This window comes from Prosopis cineraria, unplaced genomic scaffold (genome assembly GCF_029017545.1).
Source record: "Prosopis cineraria cultivar Desert tree isolate PC_DT_omini unplaced genomic scaffold, ASM2901754v1 PC11, whole genome shotgun sequence".
Lineage (NCBI taxonomy): Eukaryota > Viridiplantae > Streptophyta > Magnoliopsida > Fabales > Fabaceae > Prosopis > Prosopis cineraria.
Window position 1 is genome coordinate 14,993,814 of NW_026555342.1, and position 20,787 is coordinate 15,014,600.

The 20,787-nt window shown below is 30.3% G+C and overlaps 3 protein-coding genes across 10 annotated transcripts; 2 read left to right on the plus strand and 1 right to left on the minus strand.

Moving 5' to 3' along the window:
- Window positions 1-7,685: 7,685 nt before the first annotated feature.
- On the plus strand, window positions 7,686-8,501 carry LOC129286173 (F-box/kelch-repeat protein At3g06240-like). Its single transcript, XM_054922190.1, has one exon. The coding sequence runs from the start codon at window positions 7,686-7,688 to the stop codon at window positions 8,499-8,501; it is 816 nt and encodes a 271-aa protein (XP_054778165.1).
- LOC129285470 (putative F-box protein At3g10430) lies at window positions 8,500-12,580 on the plus strand. 4 transcript variants are annotated; one of them, XM_054921192.1, is made up of 5 exons: window positions 8,500-8,973; window positions 9,866-10,611; window positions 10,727-10,807; window positions 10,906-11,118; window positions 12,298-12,580. In XM_054921192.1, exons 1-3 carry the CDS (start codon window positions 8,527-8,529, stop codon window positions 10,761-10,763), a joined length of 1,230 nt encoding a protein of 409 aa, XP_054777167.1. In that variant the 5' UTR covers window positions 8,500-8,526; the 3' UTR covers window positions 10,764-10,807; window positions 10,906-11,118; window positions 12,298-12,580. The 4 variants fall into 4 exon arrangements, with proteins under 4 accessions (XP_054777167.1, XP_054777168.1, XP_054777169.1 ...); XM_054921193.1 differs by having other exon boundaries at window positions 9,866-10,540; XM_054921194.1 differs by having other exon boundaries at window positions 9,866-10,279.
- A 1,387-nt stretch (window positions 12,581-13,967) lies between these two features.
- On the minus strand, window positions 13,968-20,425 carry LOC129286575 (nicotinamide/nicotinic acid mononucleotide adenylyltransferase-like). Of its 5 annotated transcripts, none has more exons than XM_054922517.1 (10): window positions 20,187-20,425; window positions 19,383-19,465; window positions 19,208-19,281; window positions 18,134-18,219; window positions 17,768-17,851; window positions 17,471-17,555; window positions 16,880-16,959; window positions 16,538-16,639; window positions 16,132-16,193; window positions 13,968-14,164 (listed from the first exon to the last, which is right to left on the minus strand). In XM_054922517.1, the coding sequence occupies exons 2-10, from the start codon at window positions 19,457-19,459 to the stop codon at window positions 14,116-14,118; spliced, it is 699 nt and encodes a 232-aa protein (XP_054778492.1). In that variant the 5' UTR covers window positions 19,460-19,465; window positions 20,187-20,425; the 3' UTR covers window positions 13,968-14,115. The 5 variants fall into 5 exon arrangements, with proteins under 5 accessions (XP_054778492.1, XP_054778493.1, XP_054778491.1 ...); XM_054922518.1 differs by having other exon boundaries at window positions 13,972-14,164; window positions 16,132-16,190; XM_054922516.1 differs by lacking the exon at window positions 13,968-14,164 and adding an exon at window positions 15,898-16,042 and having other exon boundaries at window positions 16,132-16,190.
- Between the last annotated feature and the right edge of the window lie 362 nt (window positions 20,426-20,787).

A 20,787-nucleotide genomic window follows, 5' to 3' on the forward strand; every position in this document is an offset into this window, starting at 1 on the left:
TCTAGCTTTGTTTAATGATTATATAATGGTTTAGTTGCTTGTGTATGGATTATGGGGACTTGTTGACCTTGTTCATATATCAACGGTTACTATATCGATTGACAGCGAAGAAATATAAGTTTGTTGCGTTTTCATTTCATTTCTAGTTGAGAGATTAACTAAATAAACCTGTTTTTGTGGAGGCTATGTGCTCTCGGGAGCATTGGAGAAGTAGAATGCTAATTGTGAGGCTCACATCTCACGATACAAAGTCTCTATTATCTTATGCAAATCCAATCATGCTGCGAGACCCTAGTGCATGATGCTGATGAAAGATGGGATTAAATATATCAACTTATGCGCTTGCCCCTCAGGAAATTTGAAAAATCATTTGTCGTGTAGATGAATAGATTTTAACAGGATAATTTATATCTTGTGTATCAGTTTCAAATATATGCTGGTTTATATGCTCTACAAGTTATACACTATAGTCTGTCATGTCTCATAATATCAGTATTTATGAGGTACCTTTTGGCACATACCCTTGGTAAGAGAGAAAAGCAGGAAAAAACTATATTTTCTTGGTTAAATTAAAAAAAGAAAGAAAGAGAAAATTGGAAGAAAATAATATATATGAGAACACATGTTAAATTTACCATAAATACCTTTATCTCCCTCCATTTTCACCCTTATATTTGGATTTAAATATCTTTTATTGTCCGTGCAATGCACTAGAAAGTTATAATCATTGATAAAAACTTAAAAGCCTTTATATTCTCATAATAATTTTGATTATTAGTTATCATCAATTTAACTAATATAGACTTATTAGATTACTATATTAGTATTAAAGGGATACTTTGCATACAAGTTTACTATTATATTTCATGTTTTCAATAAAAACTTGCTATTATCTTCTAAGACTTGAATCGTAATCAAATATTTTGTTTTGGTGTCAATTAAAATTACATAAAAATTCACAATCACTATAAATATAAAAGGAATTTATAGTCTCATGATGAATTAAAGAGGGATCACCTTAGAAAAAAAAATTAAATTACCAAATCTTTATTTCTATATTTAGGACTAAGTAAAATTTTAAAACAATGCCTAATAAAATAGAAGAGAACTCCAAATAAAAAAAATAGTAAGGGAATCTATTTTAATATTAGTAAAAGCTCTGAATATATAAGTTAAGATGATATCTAAAGAGTCAAACATAATAGCCCATGTTTTGTGAAATAAATATAGTAAAAATTCATGAAATGTTTTTAGATCTATTAAAGAATTCAAATTCTAGTGTTATATGAAAACTATTATAATTTAAAAAAAAAAACATAACACAAAAAGACAAATTCATATCAATACTAGTGAATACTTGATGAAAAAAAGAAATTCAACAAAAGGTAATATATATATATATATATATTTTTTTTTTTTGAATGAGAAAAATATCATAGGCCCATTACATTGGAATGGCATTGTGGCTAACCCAAGTGTTTCCTAGAAGCCCGATGCTCTATGTCAAGGGATCTAATATTTACAACCCTACTTAAAAAAAACCTTTTGATAGCTCAAAACTGATAATTCAAGACTTCCAAGTGACGTTAACAAATCAAACACTCTTTTGCTTTTAATTATTTTTGATATGTTTTATTAGTATTAAAAAAATTTAAAACTCATGCTTTGCCCTTATTAAATATACATACTTCAATAACATATTTTTTCTCTTCAAAATTTAATGGAGGATAAAAAAAATTATAATAAAAATTTAATGACGTGACTTATAAAGAGAACAAAAAAATTCTTCTCTTTCTGCCCTACAACTAGGACCAAAGGGAGTAGATATTAATAATTTAAATAACTGAAAAAAATTAAAATGAGAAGATTTTCCAATCATAACATGAGTAAAAATATTTTGATTAATATAGATTATAATATTTCAAAGCCCCAAAAAAATTATAAATATATACATTGGTGCGCTTTTGCTTCAACCTTGATAAAGACAATAAAAGGGAAAGGAAAAAAAAATCCTCTACTCATAAATTAGAAATCCCATTGCGTCATTAATATTTGGCTATCACCTGATGCAAAGTACTTTCTCTATCTTAAATTATAAAATATTTTTAGATAAAATTTTATATATCAATAAATCTTATTAAATATACTTAACAACCTTATTTTTTTAAAATAAAAATATAAACTTTTAAAAATACTCATCATTTAATATATTGAAAAGAGAAGAGATAAAAATTTATTATAGAAAGAGAAAAAGTAATATTAAAATTTATGCATTTACTGAAATATTAGTTTACCCAAAGTATCTTATATTTTGAGATGAAAAAACTCTTTCAAAAATATCCTATAATTTGGGACGGAAGGAGAATAACATAGCTACAGTGACCAATCACATCAATTTCAATAGAGCTTCTACACTTCCATTTGTGAATAGAGTCGGGAATAAAGACTGAACTTAGAGTGCCACCTATTTATGCCCATTTTTATAAAATTTCAAGCTTAAAAAATGATGTTTTAAAAAGAAATCGAGCTTTTAAGGCCAGCCTGATAAGTCTTGAAAAATGGGCTCGAGTTCGAGCAACCCTTTGAGGCCTGTTTTTATTTTTTTCTTAAAAAAATATTTTTTACTTTTAAATTAAATTTAAATTTTAAAATATATATTTATACTTCAAAATTAGAATTTTTATTATTTATTTCTAATTTTTAAATATTATAATTTATATTTTTAAAAAATATATGAGATATTATAATTAAAAATTTTAATTTTTAAAAATTTTGAAAAATAAAAAATAATAATAAAAGCTTATAAGTCTGGTCCTGAACTTTTATATAAGAATAGGGTTTTTAAAAATAAAATATTTTAAAAAAATTAAATTTAAAGAATTGGACTCTTAAAGGTGGAGTCCATATAAATTGGATCCACCAGTTTTCTAACCCTATGAATAACATATATGCACGTTATGTCATTATGTCATAATTAATGGTTTGAAGCGCAAGTTTGACCTGTACCGCAGGAGAAGCTAAAAGTTAAAGCAAATATTTAGGGGAAAAAAAAACTGGAAAAGGAAGCATGACAAAGAGTTTCACCTCTTGATGAGCTGTAACCTTTTTCTTTTTTATTTGTAATGCATGTTTTCAGTATTATTAAAAAAATGATAGCTTTTAAAATTGAAAACTATATTTCACAAAATTTCTCACCACTCACATACCAATAAATATAGATAAAAAAAACAAGATAATAGTAGTGCGACTTTTAAGATTAAAAAGCCACTGCTAAAAGCTAAAACAATGTGCGTATATATAAAAATATATAAATAGCAACCATTCAGTTTTTCTAAATGAGGAAGAACGAAATTACTTTGACTAATATCTCCATTTAATTTAATTTAGTAGGTCTTTCATGATATCTTTCTCGCAAAGTAAATTTTGAGATCAAGTTTGTCAACCATCTCCCCAAAACTTGCACGCAAAAAAAAAAAAAAAAACAAAAGAGATGACATGTCCATCCTACGTGGCTCCCATTCATGGCAATATCAACCACCATGGTTAAAATTTTTATCATGTTTCTCTTAGCTAAGTATATCTGCGTTGGCACCATTTGAATAGCTACATTGTCAAGTAATGTCAGAATAAGAAAAATTAATGGCACAATTTCAGATCAATCACTTTCATCATTCAACAATATAGAATTGGGCCCTAAAATTTCTTTTCAAATTGATTGGAAAAATGCAGCAATAAGTTGTTGCTCCATAATTCTACCCAAACAATTCCACAATAAATTAAAGCAAGAACAAATAAAAAATGGCAACAAATTTGAACAGAAACATAAAGATAAACAATAAAGGGATAAAATGATAGAAGTAACATTGTTGGGAAAAAAAAAACCTATATTGAATACTCTCTCCATTTAAAAATATAAAGTATTTTTAATAAAATTTCACTCTCCAATAAAATAATTAACTACTTTCAAACTAACTTTATTTTTTCATATTTACCTCTATTAAATACCCTATAATAAATATAAAATCATTCATCAATAGAGATACTTTAAAAAAAAAACCAATAACTACACCTCAAAAGACTAAAAATGCTTTATATTTTTAAATATTTAATTTTTTAAAAAATATTTTATATTTTTTAATAAAGAGAGTATCTTATATAATTATTAAAAATAAAAAATATATATATGATTCATAATATCCAAAGTCAAGCATGAAGGGATCATCACCTGTAAGACTAGCGAGGTTGATCCCAGTGACTTTACTAGCAACTTTGTCATGTGGGTCTCTTCAAGTGGATCGAACTTTATCTGACAATCTGTTTGGAAAGACCAAAAAAACAGCCAGAATCTTGATAATTAATTATTTGAGCTAGAATTATATTTTGAATAAACTCTTATTGCTTATAGATTTAATTTTATTATTAAATAATATATTTTACTTTTTAAATAAAGTTTAACAAATTTAATAATATTAAATTTAATTTTATCAATAATTTAATTTTTAAAAATAATATTCTTTATGATAATTTATACTGTTGAAATCAGTTTCAATATTTAAACAAATTGCATTAAAATAATTAATTATAATTAAAATTAATTATATTAATAAATTATTTTTATAATTAATTATATTCAATTAAAATTCACAATATTTAAACAGATTGCATTAACATAATTAATTATAATTAAAATTAATTATATTAATGAATTATTTTTATAATTAATTGTATTCAATTAAAATTTAAACGGGTGTTAAGTTGTGGTTACTTGTGATTAAGTTTCAGACTTACTTTTTGACTTTTTGGACACATCTTTGACATTACATTTGGTTGTGATGTGATTGCATTTTGTGGCTTTTAACTGGTAGACAACAAACTCTTATGATAACCCAATTTTTTTTTAATCTAATCTTAGGTACATGTGCAAAAATTTACTATTGATTTCTTATTAAACATATAAACTTCGACAACTAAACTTAGTTTTTGTCTTAATCCCAAAAGTTATATTGTATCAGTACCAATGTTATAGTGATTGATATTGGTCAAAACCCAGCTCCCCACTCTACACGCTTAACAGCAATATAAAACACAACACCAATAAAAAAAAAATGAATGAATATTGATCAATGCCTATAATGGCTTCCTCCCATGCATTGCACGGAGGGGGAAAAAAAAAAAGAAGTAATCACCTTATAGAAATATCTCACATCTTGCAACGTGTTTTTTAGAAAAAGAGCAAACTCTTGCTAGCCAAAAAAGAAAAAAGAAAGGAACAAACTTTGACAAAAAGCCTAAGAATAAGAACCATTAGACATTGTACCATTTGTTTTCTCTTGATTGATATGGTAGGTATTAAATATTAAAATATAGATGATATATACAAAATGGATAATTGACAGACAGAATTTCCACAATCACAGAGGTTAAGTTATTAATTTAAAAGTAATTAGTCAAACATATATGCCTCTGGTTTCAATAGTTGGTTAGTTCTATGAGTTTTTAGTGCAGGTCCAAAGCACTGAAATGAAATAAATTTTTTTGATTAAATAACTAAAATAACTTTCAACTATAATTAATATTATTAAAATAACAAATCAAGTTATATTTTTTATAAATAACATTACTAGAATGACAAGTTAAATTATTATTTTTACAAGTAATATTATTACAATAACAAGTTAAATTACAGTTTTTACAAGTAATAAATTGAAATAACAAATCAAATTATGAGTCTTACAAGTAATATTAGTACAATAACAAAAAAAGTTATAACTTTTATAGGTAACATTGTACTATAAAGATAAGTCAAGTTATAACTTTTATAAAAAAATATTATTAGAATAACAAGTTAAGTTACAGTTTTTACAAGTAATATTATGAAAATAAGAAGAAGTTACATATATTTTATTAATATTACTTGTAAAACCTATAACTAGACTTCTCATTCTACTAATATTATTTGTAAAAGTTATAAGTTGACTTGTAATTGAAGGGCATTTTGACTATTCAAGTAAAAGAATTTATTTCATTTTAATAGTCCGAGCATGCAATGAAATTTCAGATTTTTTAGGATTCAATTGAAATTATGTCACATCTAAAAAGCTTTCTTAAAAAAAAGAAGCTGTTACTGTTTACAAGAGGTATTTTAGTAGAATAAATTTTAATAATATATTTATTTAACATTTTTAGATTTCTTTTGGCCAACTAAAATTTTTAGATTATTATATATTTAATAATTTTATAAATAAAAATTACAATTAGATAAATTAATTTGAAATTATATTTTTATTCTATTACTAATAAGAATAGGAATTATATAAATAATATGTTAAAATTTTTTATATTTAATAATTTAGCAAAAGTAATCTCTACTTTTTATATGGGATATTGTGAAAATTAATGTATAACAAACTTCAACGATTCAGCCCCCCCCCCCCCCAAAAAAAAAAAAAAAAACCTCCGCGGTTCAACATCATTATGGTGTTCAAGCTATTGAAACTTCTCCGGATTTTTGGCCATCGTATCTGATATGATACACTCGGTGGCCATGATCCGTTGCAAAAAGAATTGAGAAGAAGAAGAAGAAAAATCGTTTGCCATGAGACTTAAAAAACAGCTAAAAACAGAAGAAAAAAAAAATAATATCAACACAATCAAAAGTTCCGAAAATTGCAATTGCTATTATTTAAATAAAGAAAAATAATGCAATTATTACGTAATAGCATTTGAATTGAAGCGTAGCTAATGCTAATGGTTACTTGAATTTCTCATAAAAATAATATAGACATTTAATTAATAATAAAAATCCTTGAAAATGAAACATCGTTATTTATTCTAAATTGATTCTTCAAAATTAGATAAGAAAAATTAAATTTACAATAATTTTTATAATAAAACCATCATATATTAAAACATTTGATCAAATTAAGTATTTTTTAAATATTTAAGTATTTAAAGATATTATGAAAAACCGATTATTGATAAAAACATACTTCAACTATGGTTGCTGTTGCTATTATTGTTTAGGAAAAATTTGTCCTTCAATCCTTATAGTTTTCTTCTTTTAATTTTGTAAGCCAACTTGAAATATTTATATTTTATATAAAAAAATTGAATCCCATAAGAGATTATAAATTATAACAAGAATTATATTACATCCTTCAATTTAATCCAAACAAAAAATGAGAAAATTTAAATACTTAAACTTTTATATTTATTATATTTTTATCAAATAAGATTAAAAACGTGTGGATTTTAAAATTAAAAGTAGGTTAATAATATAGTGAAGAAAAGTTCGTTTTCTGAAACTAATTTTCCGAAAAAAAAAATATACACAAATTTTAAATTTTGTAATCCTCTACTTTTTTTTTTATATTGAGAAGACTAATGTGTAATAAAAACTATACTTAAATTTCAAATTTAGTAATTATTTTATTATTTAACGATTTATAGATTTATTCATGTCAGCAAAAAAAAAAAACCCGATTTATTGATTAAAAATACTTTTTTCAAATTTTCACAAAAATTTTGAAAAAAGTTTTTTTTTTAAAATAAAATCACATCTCCTTCTACCATATCTCTCGTATAGTCGTAAGTCGTAATCCCTAATTTTTTGTTGGTCCCAGCAAAATTCCAAATACTAGTAGTTATAGTTCCCTGCGGGAGGTTGTTCTTCGCAGTTCATCACTATGGAGCAGACGATAGTGCATGGCGACACTCAACTTCTTCCTCAAGAAATCATCAGAAACATTCTCAAACGACTTCCTGTAAAATGCCTAATCCGATTTCAATGTGTCTGCAAACATTGGAAACATCTCATCAAGAGCCCGTCCTTCATCCAAGACCATCTCCACCACTCCACTCATCACAACTCTTCTCTTCTTTTCCAACGCCATGGCAGCGATCGAGATGTTCCTTTGGACTTATGCTTGCTCGACTGCGAGAAGCAACTCCATGAAGTTCAGAGAATTCCTTTGGATTCCTCTTTGCATGTTAGGATCGTCGGTTCCAGCAATGGCGTGCTTTGCGTCGAACGTTCTAGTTATCATCGCATCCATTCGCTTTTCTTGTGGAACCCAGCGATTAGAAAGATCAGACAGGTGCACAGCAATGTTTATGATTTTGAAGGTCGTATCCATGTAGGATATGGGTTCACTTCAACAGTTAATGATTACAAGATATTGAGAATTTATGTTCCTGAAGAGGAGGATGAGGCTGATCGAGTCGAGGTTTATTCATTGAGCACACAGAGATGGAAGGAAGTAAAATTTGGGAACTTAAAGGGTCTAAATCTTTATTCGGGAACTGTCACTGCTAATGGAGCTATGTTTTGGCTTGGGACAAAGCTAGATATGGAGGAGGATTTGGTAGTTTCATTTGACATAGCAATGGAAGCCTTTACGTTGATACCGCTGCCTGCTTTAGACAAAAGTCATAAGTATTCAGGCCATAAGCTTGCTGTATATGAGAACAAGCTTGCTGTGATTTCTTTTATACACAACTGATTCTTGGTTTATTGATTTGTGGGTGATGAAGGAATATATTGGTGCACCTCAGGGGAGATCGAGCTGGACTAAGAAGTATTCTTTAATCACCTTTACAGATGCGGAGCTTCCATCAGGTATTTGGAGGATAGATCCATTATGTATCTGGAAGAATGAACTTGTCTGCAACGGTAATGAAATGTCAACTGTTAGTGAAACTGAATGTGAAAAGAACATTGAAGTGAATGAAATATTTGGAATCTTTGGTGGAGCTGAATTTGTAGAGAGCGTTGAAGTTAATGAAATGTTTGGATCCTTTGGCGAAACTGAATCTGAAGAGAACGCCGAAGTGTTAAATGTGTATCTATGTCTGTCAAATCTTAGAACTAATGAATTGCGGAAGATTGCTACAGGAAGGTGTAATAATGAATTTTCAGTTATTTTCAATCACGCAGAAAGCCTTGTACCGATTGACAGCATCCACATTCGAAAGGTTTGATCCTAAGTCTTAATTATTACCTTGTAGATTTATCTGAGCACTTTTGGATCATTTTGCACTTATAATTCTCATAGACCTTAATAGACATTACATGCAATGATGGATGCTTATGTTTAGTTCCAGATGTTTTTAGCTTTATTCAAGGCATATCTATGATACGAAGTTGTTCAGTTTTCTTTCAAATATGGATATATAATGCATTACTTGCCGGTATATGAATTATGTGGGACTTATTGTGTTTGTAATTCTTATGCGTTTTTATTTCATTGTTTGACAGGAATGAAAAGTTTGTGGCCTTTTCATTTCATTTCTAGGGGAAAAAATAAATCGAATAAACTGGTTTTTTGCAAGTAACTTTCCTTTTTATGAGAGAGCCTGTAAACTGAAAGCATGCTAAAATTTTCAATAGAAACACAATTGAATCAATTTCAAACTGAGAAGTGTGAACATCATAGGTGACTGAGATATGGAAAAACGACACAATCAAGAGAGAACTGATATAATGGGCTGGAGTTTTCCTTATTATTTTGTGCGGTAGGTGCTATAATGAGTTTGAGTTTCTGTTTTGCTATCAAATTTCTGTTTTAGGATTATGAGATGCAAGTCCTTGAAATTTAGAGCCCACCTTTGATTGATTCCATGTTGTGCGTTAGGAATTCGGATTGTCAATTTAAAGTTTAGGGTTTAGGATTATGCAAGTTGTTTTCCACCTTGCAAGCGGGTGTGCGCTTTTTGGATCTTTGGTAGTTCAGAAGAGTATCTGTGAAGAGGTTTTCTTTTTCTTTTTCTTTTCTTTTGTTTTTTTTTTTTTTTGTGAAGTGCACAATACAAAATCTGTTTCTTTGTTTCACCAACCCATTCTTTCTCATTGTTTTGTTCTTCCCAGTTGAACACTATGAGGCAGAAGATAGTGGATGGAAACAAACAATTTCCTCAAGAAATCATCAGAAACATTCTCAAACGACTTCCAGTAAAATCCCTAATGCGATTTCAATGTGTATGCAAACAATGGAAAAATCTCATCAAGACCCCATCTTTCATTTCTGACCACCTCCACCACTCCACTTATCACAACCCTTCTCTTCTTTTCCAACGGAATGGCAGAGACAGAGATGTTCCTCTGGACTTATGCTTGCTTGACTGTGAGAAGCGACTCTATGAAGTTCAGAACATTCCTTTTGATTCCTTGTTGAGTGTTAAGATCATCAGTTCCAGCAATGGCTTGCTCTGTGTTGAACGTTCTAGTCATCGAATTCATTCTCTTTTCTTGTGGAATCCAGCGATTAGAAAGATCAGACAGGTGCATAGCAATGTTTATGATTTTGACGGTTGTATCCATGTAGGATATGGGTTCAGTTCAAGAGTTAATGATTACAAGATATTGAGAGTTTATATTCCTGAAGAAGAGGATGAGGTTGATCGACTTGAAGTTTATTCATTAAGCACGCAGAGATGGAAGGAAATAAAACGTGGGACCTTAAAGGGTGTAAATCTTTATTCCGTCACTGCTAATGGAACAATGTTTTGGCTTGGGTCAAAGCTGGATACGGAGGAGGATTTGGTAGTTTCATTTGACATAGCAATGGAATCCTTTACATTGATAGCGATGCCTCCTTTAGACAAAAATCATAAGTATTCTGGCCATAAGCTTGCTGTATATGAGAACAAGCTTGCTGTGATTTCTCACTTTATAGAGGGTGTATCTTTTACAACTGATTCTTGGTTTATTGATTTGTGGGTGATAAAGGTATTGGTGCACGCCAGGGGAGATCGAGTTGGACTAAGAAGCATTCTTTAATCACCTTTACAGACTCGGAGCATCCATCAGGTATTTTTAGGATAGATCCATTATGTATTTGGAGGAATCAACTTGTCTGCAATGCTATTGAAATGTCCGGACTCATGGGTGAAACTGAATGTGAACAGAACTTTGAAGTGGATGAAATGTATGAAATGTTTGGAATCAGCAGTCAAACTGCAAGTGAAGAGAACACTGAAGTGATTAGTGTTCTAACGCTGTTAAATCTTAGAACTAATGAATTGAAGAAGATTGCTACTGGCAGATGTGGTAATGAATTTTCAGCTATTTTCAATCATGCAGCAAGCCTTTTAACAATTGACAGTATCAACATTCAAGAGGTTTGATCCTAAATCTTAATTATTACCTTGTAGGTTTATTTTGTCTAAGCAGTTTTGGTTGAAATGATCCCTTAAAAGTTTAAATCATTTTGTTCTTTTAATTCTCATTGTCCTTAATAGATATTATCCAGAATGATGAATACTTATATTTAGTTCCAGATGTTTTTAGCTTTATTTAAGGCTTATCTATGGTACTAAGTTTTTTTGTTTTCTTTCAAATATGGATATATAATACATTAGTTATTGGTGTACGGATTGGAACTTATCGTGCATGTGATATACCATTGGTTTTATTTCATCGTTTGACAAGAAAGGAAAGTAAGTTTGTGGCCTTTTCATTTCATATCTAGTGGAAGAAGATGAATCAAATAAACTGGTTTTTGCATAAGCAGTTTTCCACTTTACAAGAGAGCCTGTATGCCCTGCGGATCATCGGTGGATGAGAACACTAGTTTCAATGAGCTTGCTGTGTGGTTCTCAATACAAAGTCTCTGTTATCTTATGCGTATCTTTTCATGCTCATAAGAACCCTAATGCATGATTGGATGAAAGATGAGGTTAAAATACATCAACTTGCGGACTTGCCCATAAAAACAAAATTGGAAAAATCATGTTTCTGGATTAAACTCTGCTAAAATTTTCTACAGAAACACGATAGAATCAATTTCCAACTGAGAAGTGAAACTATCACATGAAACTTTTGCATGTGCTTTTGTTTGTTGTTTCATTAGTAGACAAAATCTATGGCACATGCTTGTTCTAGACTTGGGCAATCGGAAACAAACATGCAAGGCAGATTCGATGAAGCTATGCATTTCATGTGGTAATATTGCTCGATGATTGAAATTTGGAAAAAGAAAAAGAAAAGAAAAATCAATAATATTTGGGAAAAAGCAAATTAATGCATGAACCTTTGATTTGAGAATATTAATCTTTAGTTGATTTTAAGAGGTCTGTGGTGAACATCGAAAGCTTAAAGTTCTGCCATGATTATGTTCCTTGCTAATTATATATATATATAATGGGGAGAGGGGGGAGTGGAAAGTTATAATTTGCAATACATTCCAATAATGATATGAAGCAAACATAAAGATAACTATTATTGTTATGACAAATATTTAGATGATTTTGGGTTTTGAACCCCAGCTTCTTTATAATTGTTTTCTCTCATCATTTCAGGTACACCAGACCTGATTTTGTCACATCGCCATGATATGAGAATGTCCGTCGTCCCTCTAGCACCATGAAGACCTCAATGGATGACCAAGATCTTTTGTCCCACAATATTATTTAGATATTTTGAAAAACCTGCTAAGATCCCTCACAGATTTCAGTCGTTGTGCAAAGCTTGTCGCCCTTACAAACTTGACTTCTGGTTTAATTAGTGTGATACATGCTTCAGATATTTTGTGTTTTGATTTGATGGAGATCCTTTTATTTGTGAGGATACCACTTGATACAATCTCTCTCTCTCTCTCTCTCTCTCTCTGGGTATCTCAGCTTATTTTCAAATGAATGGATAGTAACAGCTAGGGCGATGACACAGTACTGCTAAGAAAATTGGAATTGAGGTCGTTTTCAAAAACTCTTGGTGGCAGGAAAAAGTTGTTTGGTTTTAATAAATCTTCAAAAGCCTATATGTAGAAGTCCATAATGAAAGCTATCCAAAGTCTTGTGAGCATTTGAAAGTGGAGGTTGATGTATTGGATGTTTCTGTTCCGTTGCTCTCTTTTGAGGTAGTTTTCTTTTGTTGATTAATGAAGTTCCATTTTAATTTTTTTTTAAAAAAGGTGGATTTTGGGCATTAATCAGTTTGGTTCTACCTACATCTTCTGCAATCGCTGATAGTTACCGCTCATTAATCGATTGCTTTGCTCTGGGTTCTTCCCAATCGAACACTATGGAGCAGAAGATGGTGTGTGGCTACACACCATATCTTCCCGAAGAAATCATCATCAACATTCTCAAACGACTTCCAGTAAAATTCCTAAATCGATTTTAGTGTGTGTGTAAACATTGAAAAATCTCACAAAGACCCCATGTTTCATCGAGGATCACCTCCACCGCTCCAGCCTTCAAAAATCTTCTCTTCTTCAAATGAATGTTAGTGATGATCCTTTTCATTTATGCTTTGCTCGAGCGCGAGATGCAAGTCCTTGAAATTCAAAACCCACCTTTGATCGATTCCTTATCGCGTGTTACAATCGTCGGTTCCAGTAACAGGTTGCTCTGTGCCGAACACTATGTTGTTTTTGGCCGGAGGAGTTCTGAACGTCTTAAACATAGGAATTCATTCGTTTTTGTCATGGAATCCAGCTATTAGAGAGATCAGACAGGTGCCCGGCAATGCTTATGATTTTGAGGGTGATTTCTCCGTAGGATTTGGGTATAGTCCAACTGTTAATGATTACAAGATATTGAGAACTTACACTGGGGTTGGCAATACTGTTTATTAGATGGAAGAAAATAGAAATTGGGAGCTTATTAGAGAATATAAGTTTTGATTCTGAATCTGTCACTGCCAATGGAGCTATTCTTTTGGCGTGGGTTAAAGTTCTTTAGTGATAATTATTTGCTAGTATCTTTTGATATAGCAATTGAACTGTTTACATCGATACTAGTGCTTCATTTGGGCTCTCATCCATATGCTGAACCGATTGCCTATGAGAACAAACTTGCCCTGCTTTATCAACTTAGTGATTTGATTGATTTGTGGGTGATAGAGGAGCGTATAGGTGCACATCAGGAAAGATGGGGATGGACTAAGAAATATTCTATAAGCATCTCTGGATTGGATCCATTCTGCATTTGGAAGAATGAACTTGTGAGCGATGTTGATGAAGTGCTTGGACTCATTGGTGGTAAAACTGTTCTATCAATGTTAAATCTTAGAACTAATGAATTTAGTAATTATATATGAAATAGAAATACAAAATAAGAAATTTGGGACTTCAGAGTAATTCATACATTTCATGGCACCTTGTGATAATTAAAATCTTAGTGACTTTGTAGTGATTTTCCCGAAGAATTTTGCTGCGGGCTGAACCTTTCGTCGAGTTAAGAAATTGGTAAGTCAAGGAAATGTATTATAAGACGTAAATTTCCAAAAAAAAAATTATAGTTATTTAATTAAGTCAGATTCAAATATTACCATATCTAATTGAATGTAACTTTTTTAAAAGAATTTTTTGTCTTTATATAAATTCAGACTCAAAATCTTATACTTAAAAGAGTTATAACACCTTTTTCATTGTGACAATTGATTATTGGTTAAATTCCAAACCTTGTTTAAAAATGATTTAATCTTTTACTATTAAGGATCCGTTTGGCAATTTCACATTTCACATCTAAGAAGTGCTTTTACACTTTCAAAAAGTAAAATGTTGTTTGGATATAAATTTTATCCAAAGTGATTTTCAGAAAGTATATTAAAAAATGAGACCTGAAAGCGGATTTATTCAACTTGATTTAGGTAAGCTTTTTAAAATGTACTTTTAAAACATGATCTCCTTAATTTTTTCTATGACAATGCTAATTTATAGGTATCTTTTTGACATATCAAATTAATAAGATTTTGATTTTTTACAAAATTTTTTGAAAATTAAGCTGTAACCTACATAACACATTATAGATCGAATAATTAACCATATCAATTTTTATTATTAAAAAATATTGAATTATTTATATAATTTTTGTCTAATATATCAAACTTCATATTTTTTTTATCCTTATTATTTGACATATCAAATTTTATATTATTTAAAATTTTTGTCACATGCATTTCAAACATTCCTAATGTGTCACATACGTATAGCAAAAAATACACATAATAAAAATTAACATTTTTTATAATTATACATTCAAAAGTACTTTTTATTATATATAATTTAAATAACTTTCAATTTATTAAATTAAATTTTGAAAAAAATATATATTCAAATATAAATTTCATTATCATAATTTATTTTTATTAAATTGACTTTTGCTATATGAATGTTTGGCAATCTGATTTTTAATCAATGGAAATCCAAACAGAGTATAAAGCCAATTATTAGCATGCTGTCTTGACTCTTGACTATATGCTTTCTTGCTTTATCATGGCTGCCTGACAAGGATCCAAAATCATTTTTTACCGGGGGGTCAAAAAGGATCAAAAATTGTTGCTGACTTATTTAAGTAGAAAACGTGCCGAAGAGGAATTAGGAACTGTTTCAGTTAGTTGCATTTTGTTCCTATTTTTGTTCAGAAAAATAAGTGAGCATAGCTACCTCAACTAAATATTTTCATCAGATTTTCCGATACACTTAAATTAACGGGTTGTAATATCACTCACAAGATGCGATTACATCCATTAGAACTTCATTTATAGAGATATTTGAGTATATTCACAAACTATCTTTTTAATTTTAATTTCTCTAATTAATTTATTATTCCTAATTCTCATGTACCAATATACTCCCCCTAATTCTGATAATATATATATATACACACTCCCCCTAATAAAGATTCTTGGCCTCAAGGATCAGCACAAACTACAAACACAAGCGAAAACCCCCCATTCATTTGATTAATGATGTACTGCCACTTTTAGAAACCATTTGGTTGTGGGAAATGATGAAAATAGAATGGATTAAAAGATTTGGACAAAAATAAACTAAATTGGTTCAATCCCTTATGTTAAACATGATAAAACTCCTGTTTCATTGTGGACGCCTTGTATTCACCCCCAAAACTTCTAATCATTATGCCACTTATGTTTTTATTAAAGAAAAAATGATATAATATTATAAATAGCATGTACTATACGATGCATTGCAATATTTAGTTTCCATTTGAACTCAAATATAGTTTATGCTCTCTGATATAATCGATCACTTCATCCACAGTCAGATATTTTATTGACAATCTTCTTGCAATGCATTCCCTGAATTTCAAGAAGAAAGTTTTCACAATGAATAAGGAAAAGCCTCCCGATGGTTAAATCATTTTGCATAACACAAGGGGCAGAATTACCTTAATCTGGTTGAGCTGATTTGATTTGGTACAATTTCATCCACAACTTTGATATTAGCCTGCTATAATTATAGTAGTTAATATATATATATATATATATATCTCCGTGAAATGAGACCAGCAGAATCAATTGTTATAAGACTTATATCTTTTTTTTTCTTAATTCAAGTTTTTCGTTATCATAATCTCTAATAAAATACGACATGCTGATACTTTTACAATTCAACTTTACCTTGCTGGCTTTTTAAAAACTTCCTATCACAATTTTGTTGTTATCACATAGCCATGGTTCTTTTTATTTATTTCTACTCATCTTTCTTTCTTTCCTTGGTTTTGTGTGTGTGTGTGTGTGTTCATTTCTTGTACACCAGAAAATAAACAGGAGGAGATTAAGATGCATGATTACCCGATTTTCATTCAAAATGTCATTATCAGAGATAGTCCTCTCAACATCTTGTGCTTCTCTGCGGATGCAAACTACTCCATAATCTTTGCATATGGCCTTAACCTAATCAATAATCAGAGATGTTAAAATCACTGATGTATAGGTAATCATTCTGCCCATTATCACTTCATATCAGTAGCAAGAAGTAAAACTTATTAACTTAATAAGCTTATCAGTCTTAACAAAATAAACATCACAGAATCAATCTGACACAACAAAGAGTGATGGCTATTGTTTTAGCCAATTTATTGTCAGTGCTATTAGATTTTTCTCTCGTACTGAATTTTTTCTTTAAAAAAATACCTGCTCAGAAATCCATACTCCAGGAATGCCAAAGGAGTGAAGGAGATCAGAACCACAGATGAGCATGACCTTGAGGGATTCTACATCATACAGTTCAAAAGCAAATTTTAGCACTTCTTTCTACATTATCAACAGAAACACACATGGCAAGTAACCTAGGTTTAGACCCAAAAATATGTCAAGCGGACACAACTTTTAAAAGCACACTTTAGTCTAAGCCAAGACTTATGAACAATAAACGTATATGTCAGTCTTGATTCTTTTGAAAGCTTCAGTATAATACTGAACTGAATATGTTAGCCTACTAAATAGACACTTGGCATGAATGAAATTTGAAATTTTGATAGACAGTTTAAAATGTAGAAAGAATATCACTTATTTAAATGATGATATACAGCATTCCTAATTGAACACCTAGTCCAATCAACAGTATATTATAAATGGCCATCACCAGTGAGCATTAATACACTTGACTAAAGTTTCAATTTTCAACAATAAACAAAAGATTGTTTTTTCTTTCAACCCGAGAGGGGGGAAAGGTTGATATTGTAAGATTATAGCTTTTTTGGAAGAATCGCTTCTAGAACTCACCTCTGGGTACCAGCCCTGCCTTGGAAATACAATTCCGGACTCTAGATAAAACAGTTAAAGTGCGCTGATATGTACTTTGAGTTGCCTGCAAGAAAGGTCTAAAAGTCTTAGCCGCATAAAAATGCAAAACATGACCAAACAAGATCAAGTAAAACTTTGTTTCTGTCACATTTTTCGTGATCTATTTAAACATAAAAAATCCATAGCATTATCTCTCAACTTTGAATTTTTGCAAGATGAAAGTTTATTGCTTGGACACAGAGACACATCTAGTGCAGGAGGAAGAGAGTAACATACTTCCCATGGATCAACCATTATAAATTCTGAACTTTTGCAGGCCAGATGACATAAGCGTACCCGATGTTCAGCAGAAACAAGGCCCTTTATCAATATTTCATGTGATAAGCAATTAGATCGTTTTACAGCCATGAAAGGAGAATGCAGAAATACAGATAACAGATTATTAAGATTGAAGATCTTAGGATACATCTCCAACTATAACTGCAGGATTAAAAATGTGTAGTTGGGTCAGTTTCAAATATTTAAAGGACTGCTCATTGATTCTCATAATGCCATGAAATAGTAATTAAAGCTAAGAAGGTCCCCTAATTAATTATCCCATTATAGTTTTGCAGAATGCTCAAAAATGTTTTCTAACATTACCTTTTTTTTGTATGCATCATTAACAGGTGACATATAACCTCCAATAACACAGTAGCCTTCCGAATTCAATGCATCTCTTGCAAGCTCTGAGAAAATATTTTATAAAAAAAAAAAAGCAGAAAACAGATTATATTTAACAATTAAAATACAACAATTAAAGGAATTACATCAATGAACCAGGGCTAATAACTGAAAGATATGGTGAAGATTTTACTTTGCCAAGATTTTGTACCTCTACAAACAGTAAGTGAATTGTCTAACAAAAGCTTGTTACCAACATAATACATCCATTTGACAAGAGAAATTACAAATGATGAATCCCTCTCTCCCACTTTGTTTTCAGAGAATAGAAGCCATGATATTATAATTTAAGGAAGTAAATATTGTCTGAAAATAATAATTTAAGGAAGTAAGAATGCAAGAGTACAGCAAACTTTTAAATTGCTTCTTGTGCAAATCCAACTCACATGAAAGATTATAATTTCAGTAGCAATTATTTCATTTATATGTTACATGATAGATAGAACATCAACTCTGGTATGCAATATGTGCATACATCTTGATAGCTGTAAATGAAACCTATATTCAATTACTGCTAAATGAATACTTTAACAATAAATGACAAAGGAATTGTAATATTTTATTCAGGTTATATTCTCCATTCTTCTTGCAGGGAAATCCGTTTCCACAGTCTTCTATAGTCCAAACCCCTCTAAATAATGATCATATTGTGCATCTTGCTACTATACTTACAATCAAAAGCTCTAAATAATAATATTTGAACTTTTATGTTTATGATCATGCTTCTATGTTGAAACAAAATCAAAAAATTGTATCTTACACCACCATTCATGATATGAAGCTTCAAATCAGAAAAGGAAAGGGGCATGAAAAGGAAGTTTTTTGCTTGACCAACATTGTGTGGGGAATCATATAGTATTTAGATTGGGGACTTTTTTATTGCTTAAATTTAAATTGGGTCTTTAAGAACACCAAGCAAGCAATATTCAATAAATGTGGAAACTTCAGCAAATGGAAATAAACAAAAGTACTGAAGCGCTTCAAGCAACTCACCAAACATGCGTAAATGCATGAAAGTGGGAGGATTGAAACTTCCAGTTGCTACCAGAACAACATGTGTCTTGCCACTGAATTGTTCATATGTTAATATAGCATAAATGCAAAAGATTAAGAGAGGGAAAAGAAAAAGAAAAGCCAAAAAAAATGGAAGAGCACAAGAAAACCTTACTTGCTTATGGTTTCATGTAGAGACTTTTCATCAACTAGTTTTAGAGCCAGCTTATCAAATGGCAACGGGACATCCATGACTCCCTGGAGACAAAAGAAACCAGCAATCATGGGCAGACCTATACTGTACACACTGAAATCTTTAAAATGTGCATAGTTGATATATATTATTAATTTTTTAAAAGAACTTCAACAAAAAAATTGCCCCCGCTAATTTAAAATCCTAAATCTGCCACTGCCAGCAATGTTAAGATATAAAGACGAAACAAACTAACAAGATGAATTTTGTGATTAATCTTCAAATGCCAATCTCTGATTACAACTATCTATGACATTGCCAAACGTTTTAGTTTCTTAATCTATCAAGCATTGGTAACATTCTTGTATTGTTATCATGGTTACTCCTTGGACTTTTTCTGAGCCAAATTCCTTCCCTATGTGCACTCATCCATATTTGGCCACGATTTTACTCCTACCGGGAAGCTCACATCATACCAAGTGAGCAAAACAAGACATGTTTTTTTTATAAACTGAACATGGAATTTCAAGCTCAACTTAAAACTACCAATGCCAACACGCTTCCCTTCCTGAATCAAATAACCATTTGATAACTGACAACTACGAAACAAGATGCCTTTCCTTATCATTTGGAAAATTGAATAAGAAAATTACTACTTTTAATGTCAAGCAGGACCAGTTTTCCTTTCGTAAAACCTGAATCCTAATAATCAAGAATCTCAACATCAACAATAAAAAAGACGAGATAAAAACAAAACTGAAAAAAAGAAATTGAAAGAGCACAAACCAGAGGCAAGCGGTAATTATTTGAGAGCAAGGGAGAACAAATACATAAACAACTTGTTCGATGTCAAAACCCCTCCTTTTGTAGTTGGGTCTTGTGGCGTCGATTCCACGCCCCAGGATGCACGCATCGCCAGGTCACAATATGAAAACCCAGACACTTTGAGCAGACTCTACCGGTAAACGATGACATTGAGGTCAAATATGTTCATTTTTCGCTTGTTCTTCGAGCCATCTACTCTGTCCGTACCAAATTAAAAAGTTGAAAATGGTTGAAGGTATCAATAAAAAACAGTAATGGCAACTTGACCACGATGCTAAAAAAAAAAAAAAAAAAAAGAATTGTTTAGAAAATCCAACATTTCGATTATAGGGATTGGGTTATCAATTTTAACTATATGTTTAAAAAATTTAATAATTGTGCGATTGGCTCATTAAACTTTGAATGACATCAACATTTCAACCTTTGAAGATACTTCATTTAAATATTACACACTTATGTGCCTTGATTGGACCTAATCTTATACAATTATCTGTGATCTTGTATTAAAAAATATTATTTTTAATATACTGTATTTTTAAAAATATTTTCTTGTATATTATGC

Excerpts from the sequence above, each read along its gene's own strand:
- LOC129286173 (XM_054922190.1), top strand. The coding sequence starts at position 7,686 with ATGGAGCAGACGATAGTGCATGGCGACACTCAACTTCTTCCTCAAGAA.
- LOC129285470 (XM_054921191.1), top strand. The coding sequence starts at position 8,527 with ATGAAGGAATATATTGGTGCACCTCAGGGGAGATCGAGCTGGACTAAG. Across the intron at positions 8,974-9,865 it reads ACAGCATCCACATTCGAAAG|TTGAACACTATGAGGCAGAA; the intron begins GTTTGATCCTAA and ends TGTTCTTCCCAG.
- LOC129286575 (XM_054922515.1), bottom strand. The coding sequence starts at position 19,459 with ATGGATGTCCCGTTGCCATTTGATAAGCTGGCTCTAAAACTAGTTGAT. Across the intron at positions 16,960-17,470 it reads GGCAGGGCTGGTACCCAGAG|AATCCCTCAAGGTCATGCTC; the intron begins GTGAGTTCTAGA and ends TGTATGATGTAG. Across the intron at positions 16,640-16,879 it reads GAGTATGGATTTCTGAGCAG|GTTAAGGCCATATGCAAAGA; the intron begins GTATTTTTTTAA and ends ATTATTGATTAG.